The 19,957-nt window shown below is 38.7% G+C and overlaps 1 protein-coding gene across 1 annotated transcript in view; it reads right to left on the bottom strand.

Annotated features, from left to right (window-relative positions):
- CACNA1I (calcium voltage-gated channel subunit alpha1 I) overlaps positions 1-19,957 on the bottom strand; it is a 3,136,920-nt gene that overhangs the window by 526,275 nt on the left and 2,590,688 nt on the right. Inside the window, exon 26 of the mRNA XM_044073362.1 lies at positions 13,389-13,522. Coding sequence (XP_043929297.1) covers positions 13,389-13,522 — 134 coding nt within the window. The remainder of the gene's footprint in view (positions 1-13,388; positions 13,523-19,957) is intronic.

Here is a 19,957-nt window from a genome sequence, read left to right as displayed (position 1 = left end):
TTCAATCTATCTGTGAGCAGTAAGACAGTATAGACAGCTGGCTTATGCCTAACCCAGATGTTACTGCATGGTGGTTTAGTGGGAGCGTACACCCAAGTAGGTATGTTTCTATGACTGACTCCCCAGTGAAGACCAGAGTCTTCATGGGGCTGCTGATTTCAAGGGGGCGTGGCTGCACTGAACAGTTATGTCACTCATGGAAGTGAGTGATGTGCCTGCGCTGACGCTCATTGCACACTGAACCTTGACAAGTTGCCATGTATGCATAGTGGAGGTAGGACTGCAAAAAGAAAAAAAAAATCAGCAGTCATGGTGACTTCCAGAATTACAGCTCCTTTTAGTTGGCAATATGTCTTAATGTGAGGAATGAATTGGCCCATTGGTCAAGCAAGGGTCTGATGGTTAGCAAAAATTGGGGGCAAAGAGATATTAAAAAAAAATCCCAGCTTCCAGTTCATGAAGCAACACCTGTTCCCTAACATACATACTGCAAATCAACATATCTCACCAAACAGTCACCAGGAAAGCAGGCTTATGCTCATAAGGCCAAATAAGTCTGACTACATAATTCTAGTGAGGGAAATGTTTAAGTCACAGGTGAATCTATACGTATGCACACAGATTTGACAGTCATCAGAATGGACAAGAACAAGGTGACTGAGTGACTGTAAACCTATTGTCTGGTGCCAGCACCCGTGATATCACAGGGGTCCTAAGGTCTCCTAAATCAGGCAAATATGACTTTGGTCTAGTAAAGGACTACTTGAAACTGAATAACCAGGGGCATGTAAAGAGACACGGTGGAACAATTCATGTTTTAGATGCAAGAAAGACATGATTCTTGCTTGAGTTGAATATTTTCTTCACCTAGAATGATGCCTAGATTCCAAGGCAAGGTGATTGGCTTTCATAACTGGGTAAGTATTTGGAGTCATTCTAAGGGAATCTGGTATGTGCTGGCCTTGGATAAGATAGTAGACAAAAATATTTGTTTCAATAATGATGGCTTACACCGCTCATACTAGTAATCCTGCATACCAAATAAAGTTTTTGCTGCCTCATAGTGCCTTTTTGAAGAAGAGTCCTTCTAAAGGGCACTCAGAAATGTCAGATTCAAACCCAAGTTCAGAGATCATGGCGGCACTACGTACGACTAAAAAGGAAGATGCCAGAACCTTGGCCCATCCTATCACTCAAGCACAATCATATTTGTGTAGTTATTGTGACACAGTTTCAGTCGAACAAGAACACTCCTTTGATACCAGGGTTTAGCACCTGCTATGCCTTCAGAACCTTAGGTACCTGTAGTGGAGTATCTCTATTTGTCAGAAACACTATCACCGCATGCCAAATTAACCACAACCCTGACATGGAGATTTAAAAAATCCAAACAACACTCAATAAATCTCACTGTTATTTCACTGCTTGCTATAGAACCCCACCAATATCCCCTGCTCATCACGGAAATTACCCCTGAGGAGTTAAATATCAATCAAAATACCCATTTGATAAATAACTTAAGTCAGCCAGCTATTAACTGGCATATTTAAACCTCTAAAATGGATATGTTCAGCATTTCACAGATACTGTTAACGCCAAACATGGGGTATCAAATTGTAAAATTACCCACGAGAGGCTCTAATATCCCTGACCCGGCTCTTATCAGACTGGCTTTTTTGTCTCTCCACATCTATTCATCCCTCAGCTCAGTCATCTTGTCTGTCATGTCTGCCGATGCCACTCCATCACCAATGCAAACGTCTTTAGGGAATTTTCCAGGACAAACCTACTTCGGCTTGTTGAAGACCTAGACAAATTTCCCACAATCCCCCAGAAATGGAATCAATTGGGAGTCTGCTGCATTCATCTGTGACTAATAGCATCACCTAAAGAGGTTGAGGATAATGAAGGAAAAGAATGAAAATCTGTAAGACATGAACAACTCTCCTAGCTCAGCACCACAGCGACATATGCTGGCGAGGAACATAAGGCCACACTTAGAAGGTGTAAAGCACAGGACAGATTTAAGGTTGCTACAGATATCAAAGGAAACTACAAATATTTTGTCTCTCATGTTAAGGGATTAAGGAATAATGTTGAACAACGCAATGAGCTCTTCAATAGAAACATCACACATTCTGATGCCAAGGATGTAGTCAATATCCTAGCAGACAAACCTACTGCTAACTTTACCCTACCCACCTACAATTCTGCCGCCACTACCTCTGAAAATGTACTTTTCCCTTCAATTAGTTTTTAACAAGCCACCAGATCCAATACAAAGGCTAAAATAATACTTCTATGGCCAAACAACATACCAGGTTGCATTCCCATCACTGCGAAGCATGCACTACCTGGGGCTGTACTTAAATTCTTCAACCTCAGCCTAGTCACAGGGTTTTGGATTGATGCCTGAATAATAGCCACTGTGACTCACCTGCACAAAAGTGGTCCCTCTACAGACCTGGGTAATTCCAGGCCCATGAGCTCCTAGCCATTATATACAGCATCATGGAATGTATCATAGCAGAACTCTCTAATGTGGACACAAGCGACTTAGCTGATCAAGATGGCAATCGGTTTAATTTTGTGAAAGGCAGGTTATGTCTCCTGAGCATATTAGACTTCTTTGAAAAGGATACAGAGTTTGTGAACAGAAGTCACTCAGCGCACACTGTTTAGCTTGACCTGTTCAAGGCTTTTGGCCACATTCCCTTGCTGGTATTGTTGAAAAAATAAATAAACTTAACATAAATATCAATATTGTTCATTTGATTCTAAACTGGCTATCCAACAGTTCCCAATATGTGAAAGTTGTGGGTACTCCCTCCATACATAAAACTTTACATAGAAGTTGTAGGTACTCCCTTGATACATAAAACTTTACATAAAAGTTGTGGGTATTCCCTCAGTACACAAATCTTTATATAGAAGTTGTGGGTATTCCCTCTGTACATAAAACTTTATGTAGAAGTTGTGGGTACTTTCTTCAAGCACAAAACTTAACATAGAAGTTGTGGGTACTCCCTCAGTACACAAATCTTTATGTCGAAGTTGTGCGTACTCCCTTCATACATAAAGCTTAATGTAAAAGCTGTGGGTACTCCCTCAGTACACAAATCTTTATGTAAAAGTTGTGGGTACTCCCTCCATACATAAAATTGTATGTAGTAGTTGTGGGTACTCCCTTCATGCATAAAACATAATGTAGAAGTTGTGGGTACTCCGTTCATACATAAAACTTTATGTAGAAGTTGTAGGTACTCCCTCTGTACATAAAACTTTATCTATAAGTTGTGGGTACTACCTCCACAAATAAAACTTTATGTAGAAGTTTTGGGTACTCCCTCCATACATATAACTTTATGTAGAAGTTGTGGGCACTCCATTCATACATACAACTTAACATAGAAGTTGTGGGTACACCGTCAGTACACAAATCTTTATGTCAAAGTTGTGGTACTCCCTCCATACATAAAACTTAACTTAAAAGTTGTAGGTACTCCTTCCGTACATAAAACTTTATGTAGAAGTTGTAGGTACCCCCTCCATAATTAAAATTGTATGAAGAAGTTGTGGGTACTCCCTCCATACATAAAATGTTATGTAGAAGTTGTGGGTACTCCTTCCATACATAAAACTTTATGTATAAGTTGTGGGTACTCCCTTCATACATAAAACTTTACATAGAAGTTGTGGGTACTACCTCTATTCACAAAACTTTATGTAGAAGTTGTAGGTACTCCCTTCATACATAAAACTTTATGTAGAAGTTGTAGGTACTCCCTCCAAACATAAAACTTTATGTAGAAGGTTGTGGGTACTCTCTCAATGCATAAAACTTTATATACAAGTCGTGGGTACTCCATTCATAATTAAAACTTTATGTAGAAGTTGTGGGTACTCTCTCCATACATAAAACATTATATATAAGTTGTGGGTACTCCTTCCGTAGATAAAACTTTATGTAGAAGTTGTTGGTACTCCCTTCATACATAAAACTTTACTTAGAATTTGTGGGTGCTCCCTCCATATATAAAACTTTACGTAGAAGTTGTGGGTACTACCTCCATACATAAAACTTTAGGTAGAAGTTGTAGGTACTCCCTTCATACATAAAACCTTATGTATAATTTGTGGGTACTCCCTCCATACATAAAACTTTATGTAGACATTGTGGGTTCTCCTTTCATACATAAAGCTTTATGTAGAAGTTGTGGGTACTCCCTTCATACATAAAACTTTACATAGAATTTGTGGGTACTCCCTCTATACATAAAACTTTAGCCAGTGGGCTACCACACTATTCAGTGCTGTGTCTTATTCATCAGTGGCATTTATTTTGCACTATTCGAAGCCAAAGTCCCAGAAGTATGCTTGGCCAAGTTTGCTGATAATTGCCAGCTAGGTACTATTAACTGCTCATCCACTGATGTCTCAACAAATTGTTTATTTACTTATTTACAATTTGTTGACTGGGTTAGTCCCACTAGGTCTATGGCCTCTTTTCAGTGGAGACTCAATGTTGTATTGATAGACAGGCCATCGGTGAAATCCCCCTACTCTTTTCACTAGGTTTGCTGAAGAATGCATTTGAAAGGAGAGCTACAGGAGAAGGATATCACAGAGGCAGAGGCTGTAGTGAAAACAGATGAAGCTAATGGGAATTTGGATGCTTAAAACACAAAATCTGAGATTGAGTTTACTATATTAAGTGTTGGTGGCTTTGGCAATAACATTTTAAAAAGAATGATTTTTGGAAGTTGAACCAAGTTCTGCAACCGTATTTCCATGGACTGCAATACTTGACCTCAAATTCCTTTAACAAACAAGGGAAGAGGTTTTACATCTTCTTTAAATTGAGAGGAGGAGACTGCTGTAGAGATGAACAAGCAGTGGGCACAAGGAACAGACATTGTTAAAATGAAGACGTAAGTGCTATTGCATACTGTGGTGAAGCCATCAGGCTTCAAGATTATGGACATAAACTGAGCATATTTAAGCTCTTAACAATCTGAGTACTGAAAGTCATGCTGATAGGTTTTTAAAATGTATGAATTAGCATACAAATTTGTGAAGGTTTTTCAAAAAAAAGCATTGTTCAATGGACCAAATTATTTCAATTTATTTCTTTGCAAATACATAAAAAATCAGCTTCAGTTTAGCACTGATAACACTGAGAAGGAAGACACTGAAAATTACATAGATGACATCTGTCTACTGCTATAGAAGAAAATAAAACAACAGATGAAAGGGGAATAAAGACTGTGAGTAAGAAATATAAAACATTATTACATGGTACTGCTTATCTCCTTAGTGTTTCTTTAATTAAGGATATTCAAGGGGTAGTAAGATATTTGGGTCAACCCAAAACTGTTTTTGTGACAAAATGAATCATTTGATAAGTAAATGTCCATTACTGGCCACAAGACTAAAATGTATAGTCAAAATACAAATATGATGCAGGCATGGTTTGGCTGAGTAGTTAAAGGAAAATATATCAGACATAAGTAATGAAGTTAGTAGGCTGAACGCTGAATGTTCAGAAACTATGCAAAGAAAATAATGAAAAAAAACCACTATAAGAACATAAGCAATGATATTGAAAATGATATACAGAAAGAATGTTTCTGGATGTTTATGAAGAAGACACTCACAACTATTCGATAATAGTAGTATTCAGACTTCTTCTTCTTTCGGCTTTTTCCTGGTTAGGGGTCGCCACAGTGGATCACCTTGTCCACTCATGATTGGCAGTGGAGTTTTATGGTGTCGAGTTGCCAGCCCAGCACCCAACCTTCCACAGAAGGCACACACACGCACACACTCACACCTAGGGCCAATTTAGAGTGTCCAATCCACCTGCAGCATGTCTTTGGGATGTGGGAGGAAACCAGAGCACCCGGACGAAACCCACGTGACCACAGGGAGGACATACAGACTCTGCACAGAAGGCACCCCAGCCGAGGATCGAACCAGAGAACCTCTTGCTGTGAGGCGGCAATGCTAACCACTGCACCACCATGGCTGCCCCAATAGTAGTATTCAGACTACTAATTAAATAATGCCCTTATAATAAAAGCGGAGTACAGATAAAATAGATGTAAATGAAAAAACAGGGGAAGAACTACAGGTAAATGGATACATAAAATGATGAGGAAAACTTTGGGAAAAAGGTAGAAAATTAAATTTATAGGGGAGTCTAATATGTTTTATCTGTAACTCTGAATAATAAAATTAAATTCTTAAGATTGTTTAAAAGATATTGTGAAATGCAGTCTAATATAAGTGCTTTAGGAATATAGGAGCTACCCTAGTTGACAGATCACTAAGATGATAAGATGCTTAGCCATGTACACCTTTAAGAAGACCCAATTGAAAGTCTGTGCTTCCCCTTTCAAGCACTTCATAGCATTCACCTCCCAAACTGTGCAGGGCTATACATGACGATCCTAGTGTAAATCTGCCATCCAGTCATCACATTTATCCTTAAAGGTAGACAAATTAATACTTGTTTGACCTGTAGAGTTAACTCAGTCTATAGACTGGGGATACAATGAGTTAGCAATCTACATCTTCAATGAGTCTTGTTTATTTGTTGGCATCATGCACATTTTCAAGACTCTAATGATGCTGAATTACAGTTTTATATAGTATGGGTAAGTACGAGACTTCAGGAATATGAATGTGCGAGTGTTTGTGGGTTAGTGTTAGAGTAAGAGTTAGGTAAGGGGATAGATCTACTGTTATTCAAGTTTGGGGTTGTTTGTGTTCTGTGTCATTTTGTCTTGTCTACTGCTAATGTTAGGGAAAGGGATTTTATTAACACAATGTGTAGGGTTACAGTAAGGGACAGGGATAAGGTTAGGGTTAGCACACATGAGTAAGGTAGTATGTGTGTGTGGGGGGGGGGGGGATGTAAGCTCCCATGGGCTCCCTATGAAAATGTCAGCACTTAAAATGCCAAGTACCAACAAGATGAAAAAAATTTAAAACAATTGGGAAAAGAGTAAATCTCAAACACCCCTGCTGATAAACCCCAAACTCACCATACCTCAGAGAAAAAAGGAATATTCCAAGAAATGGCAGTCTCAGACTTATTATATGTAAGTTTGTTTTTTGTCCATTCAGTTTATGTTTTTTGGGACTTGTTCTAGCATGTCCTAACATTTTAAATGGTTCACAGGTGCTAATTATCCTAATGACCACAAGGGCCTTTTTATGCCTAGTCATGCATCCCAAGTCTTTAACAAGTTCTGGTAACCTTGATAAGTGTAAGCAGGGGTTTGGGAAATGAAAAATGTACAAGCAGGGGCCTGGAAAATGAACCATTTACAGGCTGCCTGTTCCATTACAAATATAGGTGCCAAGCCAGGAATGAATTTCTTATTCCCCATCCAATTGTCCAAGTTACACTTGAGACTTGAGTTGGGTTAAGGAGGAACTTTGCTTCTCATGGATGGAGAGCTTGTTCCAGAGAAGGAGGTTTTCTGCGTGATTCATACCTGTCTCTCCAGCAAGTCCTATTTATATTGCAGGCAAGGTTTAAGTCTTTAGAATGGGTAATTCTAGTGCTGTTTGCTTTGCAGATATACAGGAAGTCCGTCAGAGTGGGGTATGGCAATGCCTTGTATTCTAGGTATAGATCTCCCCTCGACATCCTATAGGATTTCAGAATACAAGGATAGGGCCTTGAGGAGGTCTGCATTGCACATGTTACTTATGCCCTGCATTCTTTTAGTGAGGAATTCTGTGGGTGTTCCAGTTGTTGGATATGTCTGGTTAGGTACATACCAAAGAAAGGCATTGAAGGCATTGTACTCAATGATAGGTCTGATGAATGCTGAATACAGTGGAAGAATGACTACCTAGGACCTATGGGCCATGTCTTTGTTTCTCAGTTGCACAACAAAGAATGGTTTCCTCACTACTGTAGTCATGTGATGATCATAGGCTAGTTATCTGTCTATGTGTGTCTCCAAGTCCCTGATTACTGGATCAGCTCTTAGGGGCGTGTTGTCAAATGACTCCCTGAAGGGTACTATTATGCACTTCTTGGCATTTAGCTTTAGTACATGACTCTGACAGTAGTATTTTGTCTGTGGCAGCCCTTCCTGGAGAACATCTGTGTCAGTGTGGTATTCAATGACAACTCCAAACTTGCAATCATCTACAAATTTAGTCAGCCAGAAGTCATTGACATTGGCCATGATTTCAGAGAAGTAAATGCCAAAAAGGAACAGTCTCAAGACCAATCCCTGAGGGACTCCACTTGTGGCTGGCATCTTTGTAGAGGTGGATTTCTCAATTCTAACTTCTTGTGTCCTGTCTGTGAGCCAGCTGGGCTATCCACCTGGTGACATAAGGGTTTGTATCTAACCTCATGAGTTTACCAACAATGCCTGAGTGGGGTATTGTGTCAAATGTGTTGGCCAGGCAAGGTAGGTAGTGTAAACCACTTTTTCCTCATCCAGTACTTTGGTAACCTTCTCAAAGAAGTCCACCAGGCTGAATAGACAAAACCAAAACTGGGTTGGGTCCAGTGTTTGGAGGTTTCCTATGTCACTGTCAATCATTTCCATGATAATTCTTTCCATGGCTTTCAATATGAGATTATTGAGACTTATGCATCTGTAGTTTCCAAGGTCTGTAGATGCCCCATCTTTGTGTAGAGGAATGACTGTTGCCATTCTCCATTCATGAGGCATGGAGCCTTTATGAAGCTACTATTAAATAAGAATCCCAGTGGGCCTGATAGGTCATGTTTCATGCTATTTAGAAGTCATCCTGAGATATTGTCTGGACTTACTGATGCAGTGTCTCGGCCTTAGAGACACCATATATGGATGTGTTCCATAGTGAAAGTGGGGGAGTTATATTTAATGATTTTTCCCGAGGAAAGAAGGTTGAGGGGGGGATAGGGGTAAAGTTTGAGCTTAATTTGACAGCTAGTACATTTACTAAATCTTCTGGCTCAGTAGTGGTGGCTCCATTTACAATGAACTCTGTAAAGAATTGTGTATTGCTTTTGAGGATTTGGACATAGCTAAAGAATGTCTTGTGGTTGTTTGTGGCTTGGGAGGCCAAATTTACCTCAAATTTAACTTTGGTAGACTTTATTTTCCTCTAAGTTGTTTATTTAGTTTAATGAGAGAGCTTTTAGCCTGCTGGGTGCTGCACCTCATAATTTGTGCCATGGATTTCTTCCCTCTGTTATACAGGCTATAGATTTTGTGATTCCACCAGGTCTCCATGCTCACCTTACTCATGTGTGCTAGCCCAAACCCATATCCTACCCCTGCCCCTAACCCTACACATTATGTTACTAAAAGCCCTTTCCCTAACAGTGCCACTACTAAGACAACACTTGATCTCAGTTTAGTAGCTGGGGTCTACTAATAAAATGTTGTTCTGTGCAGGTAAGTATTCAGTGTTTTGATGATTCAATGTCTTTAGTAGTGAATGATTTGTAAATTCAGTCTTTTTTATTTTATATTTTGAGGTTCAGTGTAACTTTTATGAACCTCTTTCTCTCTTGCTATGTGTGTGTGTGTGTGTGTGTGTGTGTGTGTATATATACATATATATATATATATATATATATATATATATATATATGTACATACATATGGATCTAGTGTGTAAGTAGGGGTGATTCTTTGGATATGATTAACTTTGACAAACTAACATCGAATCCCACAAGGTCAACATGCTTTTGCTTATGCATGCAACAAATCAAACCTCCCACATCCCCTGCTAATTAGTATTATACTGACTCTAGATCGCATGATCCATGCGAAAGGGGCAGACTACCCTTCCCCAGGGATCATCCTTTCTCACATAACTGTTGACCATAAGCAGCATCAGTCAATATGGGTTGACCATACACAGGGTGATCTGAGCCATGATTGACCAGTCTATGGTAATCACACACAAACACACACACACACACACACACACACACACACACACACACACACACACACACACACACACACACACACACACACACGTATACACACACACACACACACACACACACACACACACACACACACACACACACACACACACAAGCACACACATATATATATATAACATGAATGCATGTGTAGATGTGTACATCTTAATTCTGATTTGCAGGTTATCTCAGGATAACCATTTATTTAAATTGATATGTATCTGCCCTCATTCTTCAGCTGGTTCCTGCAGCTTCTCAGTGCTCCAGTATGCTCAGGAGAATTTTAAAGGAATATGGTTAAAACTTAAAGTAGATTTGTTTTCCACTGACACTCCTGATAAATACAAAATTAAATCACAAAATCTTGAATTTTAAAGATGAAAAGTTAAAATTCTGAAATGATTTGAACTCAAATGTTGTGCAGCTTTTCTAAAACTGTATATCACCAAGCTTAAACCCAAAACGATTGACAAACAAATTAAAGAACCAGAAAATGGTAGCATGCACAAACTGAAAAAAAATCACCAATTTCCTTTATTTCACTTGAGTGCTTTCGTTCTATACAATACTTGGAACTTCATCACAACGTTTTACTACATAAAAAGCACACATTTAAATGCAAGTAAAAAACATATGACAACAATCAGCCATTAAGAAAGAAAATCTAATTAATTAAAATAAATATAAAAAATTAAAACCTTAATCTTATTCAATTAATTAAATCCCCTATTTTATTCATTAAAACTATAAAGCATTATGATATTTTAAATTTAAAAGTGAACTAATTGAAACAGATTCATTTAATCCAGGGTCACTTGTGGCATCTAATCTAAATTGCCATTTGAGCTCACATTCATCTGTAATCCATCCCTGGGAATCACTTTTGACTTGTTCAACCAGTAAAAAAATTAAAGGAACATGTCTAAAATTTATATATATTTATCCATTTTAGGTTTAGATATTGCAACACCAGTACTCCAGTTAAAAAGTGTTAATAATAAAAATAATAATATAAAAAAAAATTATAACCAACTACACTTTGGACAGTAAAAGTATAGGTGGTTGCGTTAATACAAATTGGAAGTTATTTCTGCAGATAACGATTTGTCAAGAAAAATAGGAGACAAAACCACGTCACATATAAAAAAGACAAAACATTCAAGGCATATTTAGAACATAATGACAACATACATAATGCTACTAGGAAACATGCACAGGTTATGTTTAAATGTGGTTGCTGTTCACAGCGTTTTAGGATAAAACCAGCTGTCAGTTTTACTATTAGATGTAATGCACATAAGAGCAATGGATATTTTCCTGTTATACACAAAATGTTTATTTGGTGCAATGTCAATTAGGCTCTGCATTTTACATCGGCAAAACTTTTAGGAGATTAAAGCAGCATATTTACGAACATCTTTTAGACATTAAAAATGGCAAATCACTAATGCCCTATATAAGCATGTGAAAGAATTTCAGACACTTTTTTTAATTTTTAGTGGTTGAACAAGTCAAAAGTGCCAGGGATGGATTACAGATGAGCATTTAGATAAATGCAAACTCAAACGGAAACTAAGATTAGATGCAACAAGTGACCCTGGATTAAATTCATCTGTTTCAATTAATTCACTTATAAGGTTAAAATAGCATAATAGTATCCTTTGGGAAATCACCCATCCCTGGTAGCTATCTTATTGACAACATACCCCTTGAAGCTGACCCAGTAGTCAGGGACTTGGGGACACACATAGATAGTAATCTAGCCTTTGATCATCACGTGTCTACAGTGGTGAGGAAATAATTCTAGGTTGTGTAACTTATAAACAAAGGTATGGCATCTAAGTTCAAGGAAATCATTGTTCCACTGTATTAGGTATTCATCAGACCTATCATTGAGTACAATTCCCCCTTTGGTATGTACCTATCCAGGCATATCCAACAATTGGAATATCCACAGAGGTTCCTCACTAAAAGAATACCAGGTGTAAGTAATATGTCCTATCCAAATTGCCTCAAAGCCCTACCTCTGTATTCTGTCTCCTACGGGCTTTTGAAGGGGAGATCTATGCCTGGCATACAGGGCATTGTTAGACCCCACTTTGATGGACCTCCTGCATATCCAAATAACAAACAGCACCAGAGTTACTTGTTCTAAAGACTTAAACCTTGCCTGTGATTTAAACAGGACCTGCTGGAGAGATAGGTATGTATCCCAAAGACTACCCTGTCTATGGAACAGGCTCCCCATCCATGTGAGGCAGATACAAGTGCAACTTGGGCAATTAGATGGGAAACCTGAAATTCATCCCTGGTTTGGCACCTATGTCTCTAATGGACAGAGGTAACCTGTAAATGGTTCCTCTCCCAAGCCCATGCTTACACTTATCAAGGGTATCAGAACTTGTCAGAGATTTGGGATACATAGCTAGGCTTAAAAAGGGCCGTGTGTCATTAGCCTGGTAAACATCTATGAACCTAAGAATCTATAATGCTTTATACTTTTAATTAATAAACTGTTGGTTTTAATTAATTGAATAAGATTAGGTAAGGTTTTAATTTTTTTATTTATTTTAATAAATTAACTAGAATGTGTTTATTAATGGCTAATTGTTATCATGTGATGTTTTAATTGCATTTAAATATGTGCTTTTTACTTAGTAAAATGTTCTGATGAAGTTCCAAGTATCGTATGGAACGAAAGAGCTCAACCAAAATAAAGGAATTAAAGGAAATTGGTAAATTTTGCTGGTTTGTGCATACTACCAGTTTTTGGTTCTTCAGAAAACTACATATCATTTCTTTCCTGGGGGGATACAACTTTAAATACAGAAGAACTAAGTACCAGCAATGTGGGGTCATAGACCTTAAAAGTGCATTGTGACTCGTCCTCATTCAAAAATAGTGTTTGTATTATTTATGATTTGTTGTTTTTAAGATATGAAGTCTATTTTAAAATTAAAATTGTGTTTGTCTATATGATCAGCAATGGGACTCTGCACTAACTCTCACACAATGTTGTCACTTAAGCATGCTAGCAATGCATGTAGTATTAAAGAGATATAAATACTGCCTGGATTAAACAGCACTTGGAAGATGCAAGCTGTAAAATTATTGGGCACTACAGTATTTCCCACAAATGGCAGTAAATTTTCCTAGTGTCATCTGCTTAAGAAAGGCATTGCTGTGCATTAATACTAAATGAGTTATGTCAGTAATTATAACATTACTGGGACAGCATACCTAGTGCAAGCACTCTGTTAAGGAAAAACAGAATATTTTTTAAGTAGACACAAAAATGCAGTACAATTGTCAACGGTGAAGTGCTTATACCAGTATTTCAAACTGTACCAGAAGACAGTTGAGCTACTGGTGAAACTCATCCATAGCAGACTAGAATACGTTAAAGAAGAATGCGTTTAATACTCACCCCTAGCAATGCGAAGAACCCTCATAATTCGTATGATTGTGGGGTTGATGGGAAGGGCAGCATTGATTTCGATCTCTTCCAAGGTGATGCCCATGACAGACAGGAGCACAATAGCCAGATCCAGCTGGTTCCACCTTTCAAAGAAGAACCCAGTTAATAAATCTTAGCAGACAAATTTGCAAGTACTCCTTAATTAAACTAATATTTTGAGAAAAGAAAGTTTTACAGCTGCAGCAATATTTCCAGATGAAGAGTCCAGTGCGAAGTGTTACATTTAATGTTATGCAACCTGTTTTTTCCCATTGCATTGCACTAAAGTAATACATGTTAGCATTTTGTCCTGATTTCATAACGACAGTCTTTGTTTATATATCCAGACAAATGTGGAGTATAGCAGTGTGTACATTGTTACAAGGACGGCACATTCAGCAATAGTTCTCCAAAACTCGCTGCTGATCAATTAATCAAAGCCAAAAAATCAACCAACAGAAGACTTTCATGCAAATCACCTCATCATGCAAATTAATTATTCATGAACATTTACATACTTTGATATCATTTAAGTATTGCTGTTGGTGGAAGGCCAGTTTCTCTATTTAGGAATCCTGCAATTGTGAGTCACAGGTGAATAGTTGATGACAGACATCATGATGAAATTTTGTTGGGATGAAAGTTCCTGCCATTCCATTTCACTGCCCTTTTCTGGTTAGGTTCCCATCAGCACTCTCATTTGCATTTCTACAACCTATACTGGCTACACATACTTAGAGCATTCCAAGTTATTTTCACTATGCAGCTGGCCCCTGGCCTACATATGTATATCTGAGAATCATGCCAATTGTATGTATATAGTTGATATGCAGATCTCTCTGTGATGAGGTGTTTTATCAGTCAGGTAACAGTGAGTGAAATTTGAGTTCAAATAGCAGTATGTCTAAGAATTACAAGCATTCACTTTTCTTGCTACACCAGGTTCAAGTCCCTTGTGTGATGTGTAACATGGGTGTGAATTCTAGCGTACGCCTTCAATAATCCTCTCTGTGCATGTATGGCCCATTCATCTCTCACTTTCCTTTTTTTCTCTCCCTTATACTGCATTGCTGAAAAAAGTCTATTGTATTTTAGTAATAGTCATTTTCATTCTGTATGCATTTTTTCCATTAAAATATTACCAATTTCTGTAAGCTAATAGTGGAAAAACTCTGTTTAATGCAACAATAACGTGGTCTGATGTTAGGTGTAAAGGTATTATTATAATAACATCATGTTCCAAAACTAGTATTAATGTAAAGATGGATGCCCATTGGAAATTAGTGCTTCTCAAATATTACATAAACTCTATGTTATACAAAATAATAGTTTAGTTTTGTAGATGACCAAAAGGATTCAAACTTCTACTGAAATGAAACATTTTACACATCTTTTATAGAAATCTAGTGTAATCTGGACTGTTTTAAGAAACCCACATGTTAAAATGTTAAGAGTTCAAATATACAAAGAAATGGACAATGCATCATGGTAGCAGAATGTTCTAACAGTAGTGCTGGAGTAATAGATGCTCATCATATCGATCTGAAGGAGCCTTAGCTATATGGGTTATATTCCTCCAAGGATGTAGGAGCCAACCAGCTTCTAAGGCTTCAGGGCACCTTTCACATGCCCAAACTGTCAAGCAACTTGAGCTGAGCTGATTAAAAGACAAGTTTGGGCACAAAGGACTTCAGGGCTTCACTGTCACAGAACAGTACATCCCTCTGAGGCTTTTGAAGAACGATGTTCAGCTTGTGCTATTCTTTTGCTGGGAAGATACGTTCCCTTTGGGGGAAAAAAACATCCATTTTCCTATTTGTTTTTATGTGTCACCACTTCCACTTTGGAAAAGTTATTTTAAAGGTAGGAGTGTTGTGTTTTAACATACTGTTAGGAGACTGTAACATACTTTTAAATGAAGTGCTTCTTTTTCCTGTCAGTGTAAAAGTGATGTAAAGTAGCTGAAAATATTTCTTCTGTTGAGAAAATGTGTTTATTTTTCTTTTGTGGGCCTGACATAGTGTTTTAAAATGCTTTTACTGTGTTTTTCTGTCAAAAAAGTAACTTGTAGACTTGTAGTGTTTATTGACAATTGCTGCTTGTCTTCCCTGGGAAAGAGGCATCATTTTTGACTTGACAATGGAACAGACTACCAGTCCCATGGTTGGTTCTTCTTCCAGCCACAAAAAGAAAAAAAAAAATAAACAAACAACCTTTGCCAGCAGAGCAGGTTATCTTTATACACATTCCCAAACCTGAACTAGCTGCTGTAGCTCTAGTTGATCCCACTGGTGCTAAGCACCAGGTCATTTCCAATCCTACGCTTTCTGATGACAGTAGCAAATTATAGATAGGTATGGGAAAAAAGTGTATATTTCTGCATCTCTAATGCTTATATGTTAAATTATTCTCAGAATCTTCTAGATAATGTTAAAATGAGTTTTAAATTCACCAATAGACAGCGATTTAGTGTTTTTCCTCTCTGCTTCAGAGGTGATCAAAAAGTACGATGAAAGGGGAATGCTGATCCACGGAATCTCTAACATTTTTCAACTCCCTTTTTTCCAAATTATTCATAGGATTTTCAACCTTTTCTTCCAATTTTAGCAAAAAGGCAAAATAAACCATCTCAGAACAGCCTCAGCAAAACACAGGTAAACAGATATTTAAGAAGAAATGGCAAGGGGATTCCCTAGCAAGTAGACTTGAACCCCTCAAAACCAAGGACGGTCAAACAAAACTGGAATGACTGTTCAAGAGACCTTGTAACCTCCTCTCATCCTGGCTGATTTTTTCTTCCTGAAAATCTGAATCTCCATTTTTTCCTTGGCAACAGATAGTTTTAGACAAATGGGTTCTGAAAAAGATGGCAGTGGGGGGGGGGGGGGTTCTCCTTTTCAGGGATCATTCCTCATCCTCCAGATCAGACTCTTTTATTTCCACCAATTCATCACATGCTGTTCCAAGGAGGGATAGAATGAGTTCATCCTTCCCAGGTGACGAAGGACTTTTATTCAAGGATGTCCCTAGTGCCAAAGAAAGAAAATGCTTGGGAGACCAGTTCTGGATCTTTTTTTTCATACGATCATAGGAAGTTACTAGGCTATTGGCCCTGAGGCCCTTATAAGCATAACCAAGAATTTAGCCCATGTTTCAACAAGTCAGCACCCTATGCCACTGTCCAGCAGGGAAATAGGTGGACTCTCAGAGGTGTATTTTTTGTTCTGCACCTAGTTATCTAGGTTGCACGTAAAAAGGGTTAATGAGGTACTCTACTTCACGTGGAGAGGGAGTCTATTCCACAAAAGGGGGAGTCTCTGGGGCAAAAAAACGGTCCTGCCAACAAGTCCTATTGATATCACAGACCAGGTTGAGGTCTCGCATACAGGTTACTCAAATGGAGCTTGACTTGCCATATGCAGCAGTCCTATCAGGGTGGGGTCTGAGATTGCTTTGTATGCCAGACAGAGGTCACCTCTGAGGAGTCTGTAAGAGACTAAGTAGAGGGACAGGGCTTTTAGTCTATCTGTGAAGGGTAAATTATTAAACAAATGTATAAACCTTACAGAATTTATACGCAATATGTTTTAATAAAATTGTGGATATTTCCCGTTTGTGGTACAAATTATTGGATCCGGACTCCCCATTCAGCAGACTTGAGTGTTACAATTCTGTGTGTAGGGTAAATGTTTGAGGCCCTGGATTCTCCGGGTGAGGAATCTCTGTGGTTTCTCCAGCTGCTGCATGTGCTTTGTGAGGTACATGCCGAAAGGGGCACTGTATTCAATAATCGGTCTTATAAGGGAAGAATACAGGGATGTTATGATCTCCTTGCCCCTGGGTGAGATACCCATTCTAATGAGTTATGCCATGTAGAAAGCTTTCCATACAATGAAGGCAATATGGTGGTCAAAAGTCAGTTTGCTATCAACTTGGGTTCCCGAGTCCCTCACAACTGATTGCATGCTTAGTGACTTATTATCAATGTGATAATTTGTGGGGATATCACTCTCCCCAAAAGGGATGACAATGATGCAATTTTAGGCATTCAGTCTGAGGTCATGTTTCTGGCACCAGTCATTTATTTGAGTGAGACCCTCTTGGAAGATGCCCACTTTACTAGGGGAACTGATGACAGCACCCAGCTTGCAGTCATCTGCAAACTTGGTCAGCCATAGCCCACTAGATTTGGCATGCAGCTCTGAGAAGTATATCCTAAACAGCAGAGGCCCCAAGACCGATCCCTGGGGTACACCACTTGTTACGGGTCTACTACTTGAGGTGGCTTCCCCTAGGTGGGTTCTCTTAGTGAGCCAGTTTGCTACCCATCTGGTAACATGTGGATTGATGCCTAGTTGAGAGACTTTATCTATTATACCTGAGTGGGGAATAGTATCAAAGGCCTTGGCCAGGTCACAGTAGGGGGTGTGCACCATCTTCCCCTCATGTATGGCCTTGGTGACTGTTTCAAAGAAGTCAACCAAATTTAACAGGCATGACCTCCCCTTGACAAAACCAAATTATGTGGGATTAAGTGTCTGGAAGTTGCCAATGTCCTTGTTAATGAGGTCCACGATAATTTGCTCCATGGCTTTGTAGATCAGGCTAGTTAGGCTGAAAGTTCTATAATTTCCTGGATCGGTGGATGCTCCACCTTTGTGCAAAAGGACGACAGTAGCTGTCCTCCACTAGGCTGGGATGAAGCCAGTACTCAGGCTTTGGTTGAATACGGTGCCTAATGGTGCTGCAAGTTCCTGCCTGAGTTCAGGTAGGAAGCAGCCTGGGATGTTATTGGTTCCCATGGAGGCAGAATTTTTTGCCTTTGAGAGGGCAGTGATGACTTGCTCCCTAGATATAAGGGAAGGGGGCAGGTGCTGGGGATGTCCTGTTTTATTTATGGGGGTCAGAGTAGTGAAGTTTTCACTGAAGCTGTCTGCCAGCAGATTGGCTATATCTACAGGGTTTGTGTATGTGGTGTCCTTGACCACCAGTTCTGAGCAAATCTGGGTGCTTCCCTTGAGACTGTGGACATATATGAAGAAAGCCTTATGACTGTTTTTAGTAGATGTGGCCAGTCTGTACTCAAACTTTGCTTTGGAGGATTTCACTAGTGCTCTTATTTGCTTGTTCAGGATAAGGAGAGATTGCTTCCAATTAGACATCTGCTCCTTTTTGGTCCTGGACAGCAATTTTTTCCTTTTATTATAGAGTTTATTTATTGTAGATGTCCACCAGACAGGTTTACTCTTCCTTGAGAAGGATAATTTTGTCTTGTCTGCTATTCCTGATTCCATGCAGCTATATAAATGCTCACATAGTACTTTGGTGTAAGTTTGGACATATTTGTCAGTTTCTGTGGAGGAAGAAGGGGCTCTGAAGCTGTTTATACCTTCCCTCAGGAGGTTGTAATCAGCTCTGGTGAAGTTTTTTGTTTGACTCTGGCTTGGGGGTTGGGGGTGGCAACTTCGAAAGTGACTGCTTTGTAGTTGGATCTTACCAGGGATTATGACACTGTAGGGATGCTGCAGGGGTTACTCATGCTTCCTTGTTTGGTTTTAATCACCTTGTTTTTGCCTTACTTTGGGTTACTCATGTTGGTTAATATCAAATCCAAGATATTATCACGTCTTGTTGGGGTGTCAACCAACTGGTCCAAGACATTTGCATTGACAAAATCATGGAATATCTGGGCATTTGTGTTTTGGCATGAGTATTTCTTCCAGTCTATGGTTGGATAGTTAAAGTTGCCCAGGATCATGGTAAAGGGTTGAATCCTGATAGATTCAAAAAGGTCCAGATAGGTGGATTGGGCATCTTGAGTCAGAGTTGGAAGCCTATAGCTAGCTATGATTTGAATAGGGGTCTTGTCAATTGTTAAATGCACCTGGAGTATTTCCTCTGCATCATACTGTTTGACCAGCCTAGAGGTATGTATGTCTTTTATATATACTGAAACCTTTTTGTGATATGGCCTAAATTCAAAATGGTGTCACTTCATGACCAATTACCTTTTCTTCTCTTTCAAGTTTTCTAGTAACAATAGACTTAAAGGATGCATATAATCACATCCCTATTTATCAAAACTTCAGAATCTTCTTCAGTTTTTGTGTTTGGATCACATTATCAATTCCTTGCCTTACCGTTTGGACTATCCACTGTACCAAGAATGTTCACAAAGTGTCTATCTCCAGTTATAGCTCATTGGAGGCTACATGGTGTCCACATTTTTTTCATTTTTAGATGACTTGCTTATCTTTTGCAGAGTCTTTTTCAAAGTGCCAGTAATCTTTCTCTTCTGGGTGTGAGATTTCTTACACAAGTTAGGATTCCAAGAGAACATTCAAAAGTCTTTTCTGACTCCTTAAGACAGGATTGTGTTCCTGGAAACCCAGTTAAAAGAGTTTTTCTTCATCAGGAAAAAAATACATCTATATCTAGATATTGATATCTAGATCTAGATCTATTTCAAAGGTTTTCTACTCAACCTTCATTCACTCCAAGGGAACACCTCAGGATATTGGATCTCATGGAATCTATGA

The sequence above is a fragment of the Protopterus annectens genome, chromosome 1.part0 (assembly GCF_019279795.1).
Source record: "Protopterus annectens isolate FY-2018-M chromosome 1.part0, PAN1.0, whole genome shotgun sequence".
Lineage (NCBI taxonomy): Eukaryota > Metazoa > Chordata > Ceratodontiformes > Protopteridae > Protopterus > Protopterus annectens.
The sequence above is the reverse complement of the archived record's forward strand: the minus strand, read 5'-3'. Positions and strand labels throughout refer to the sequence as shown.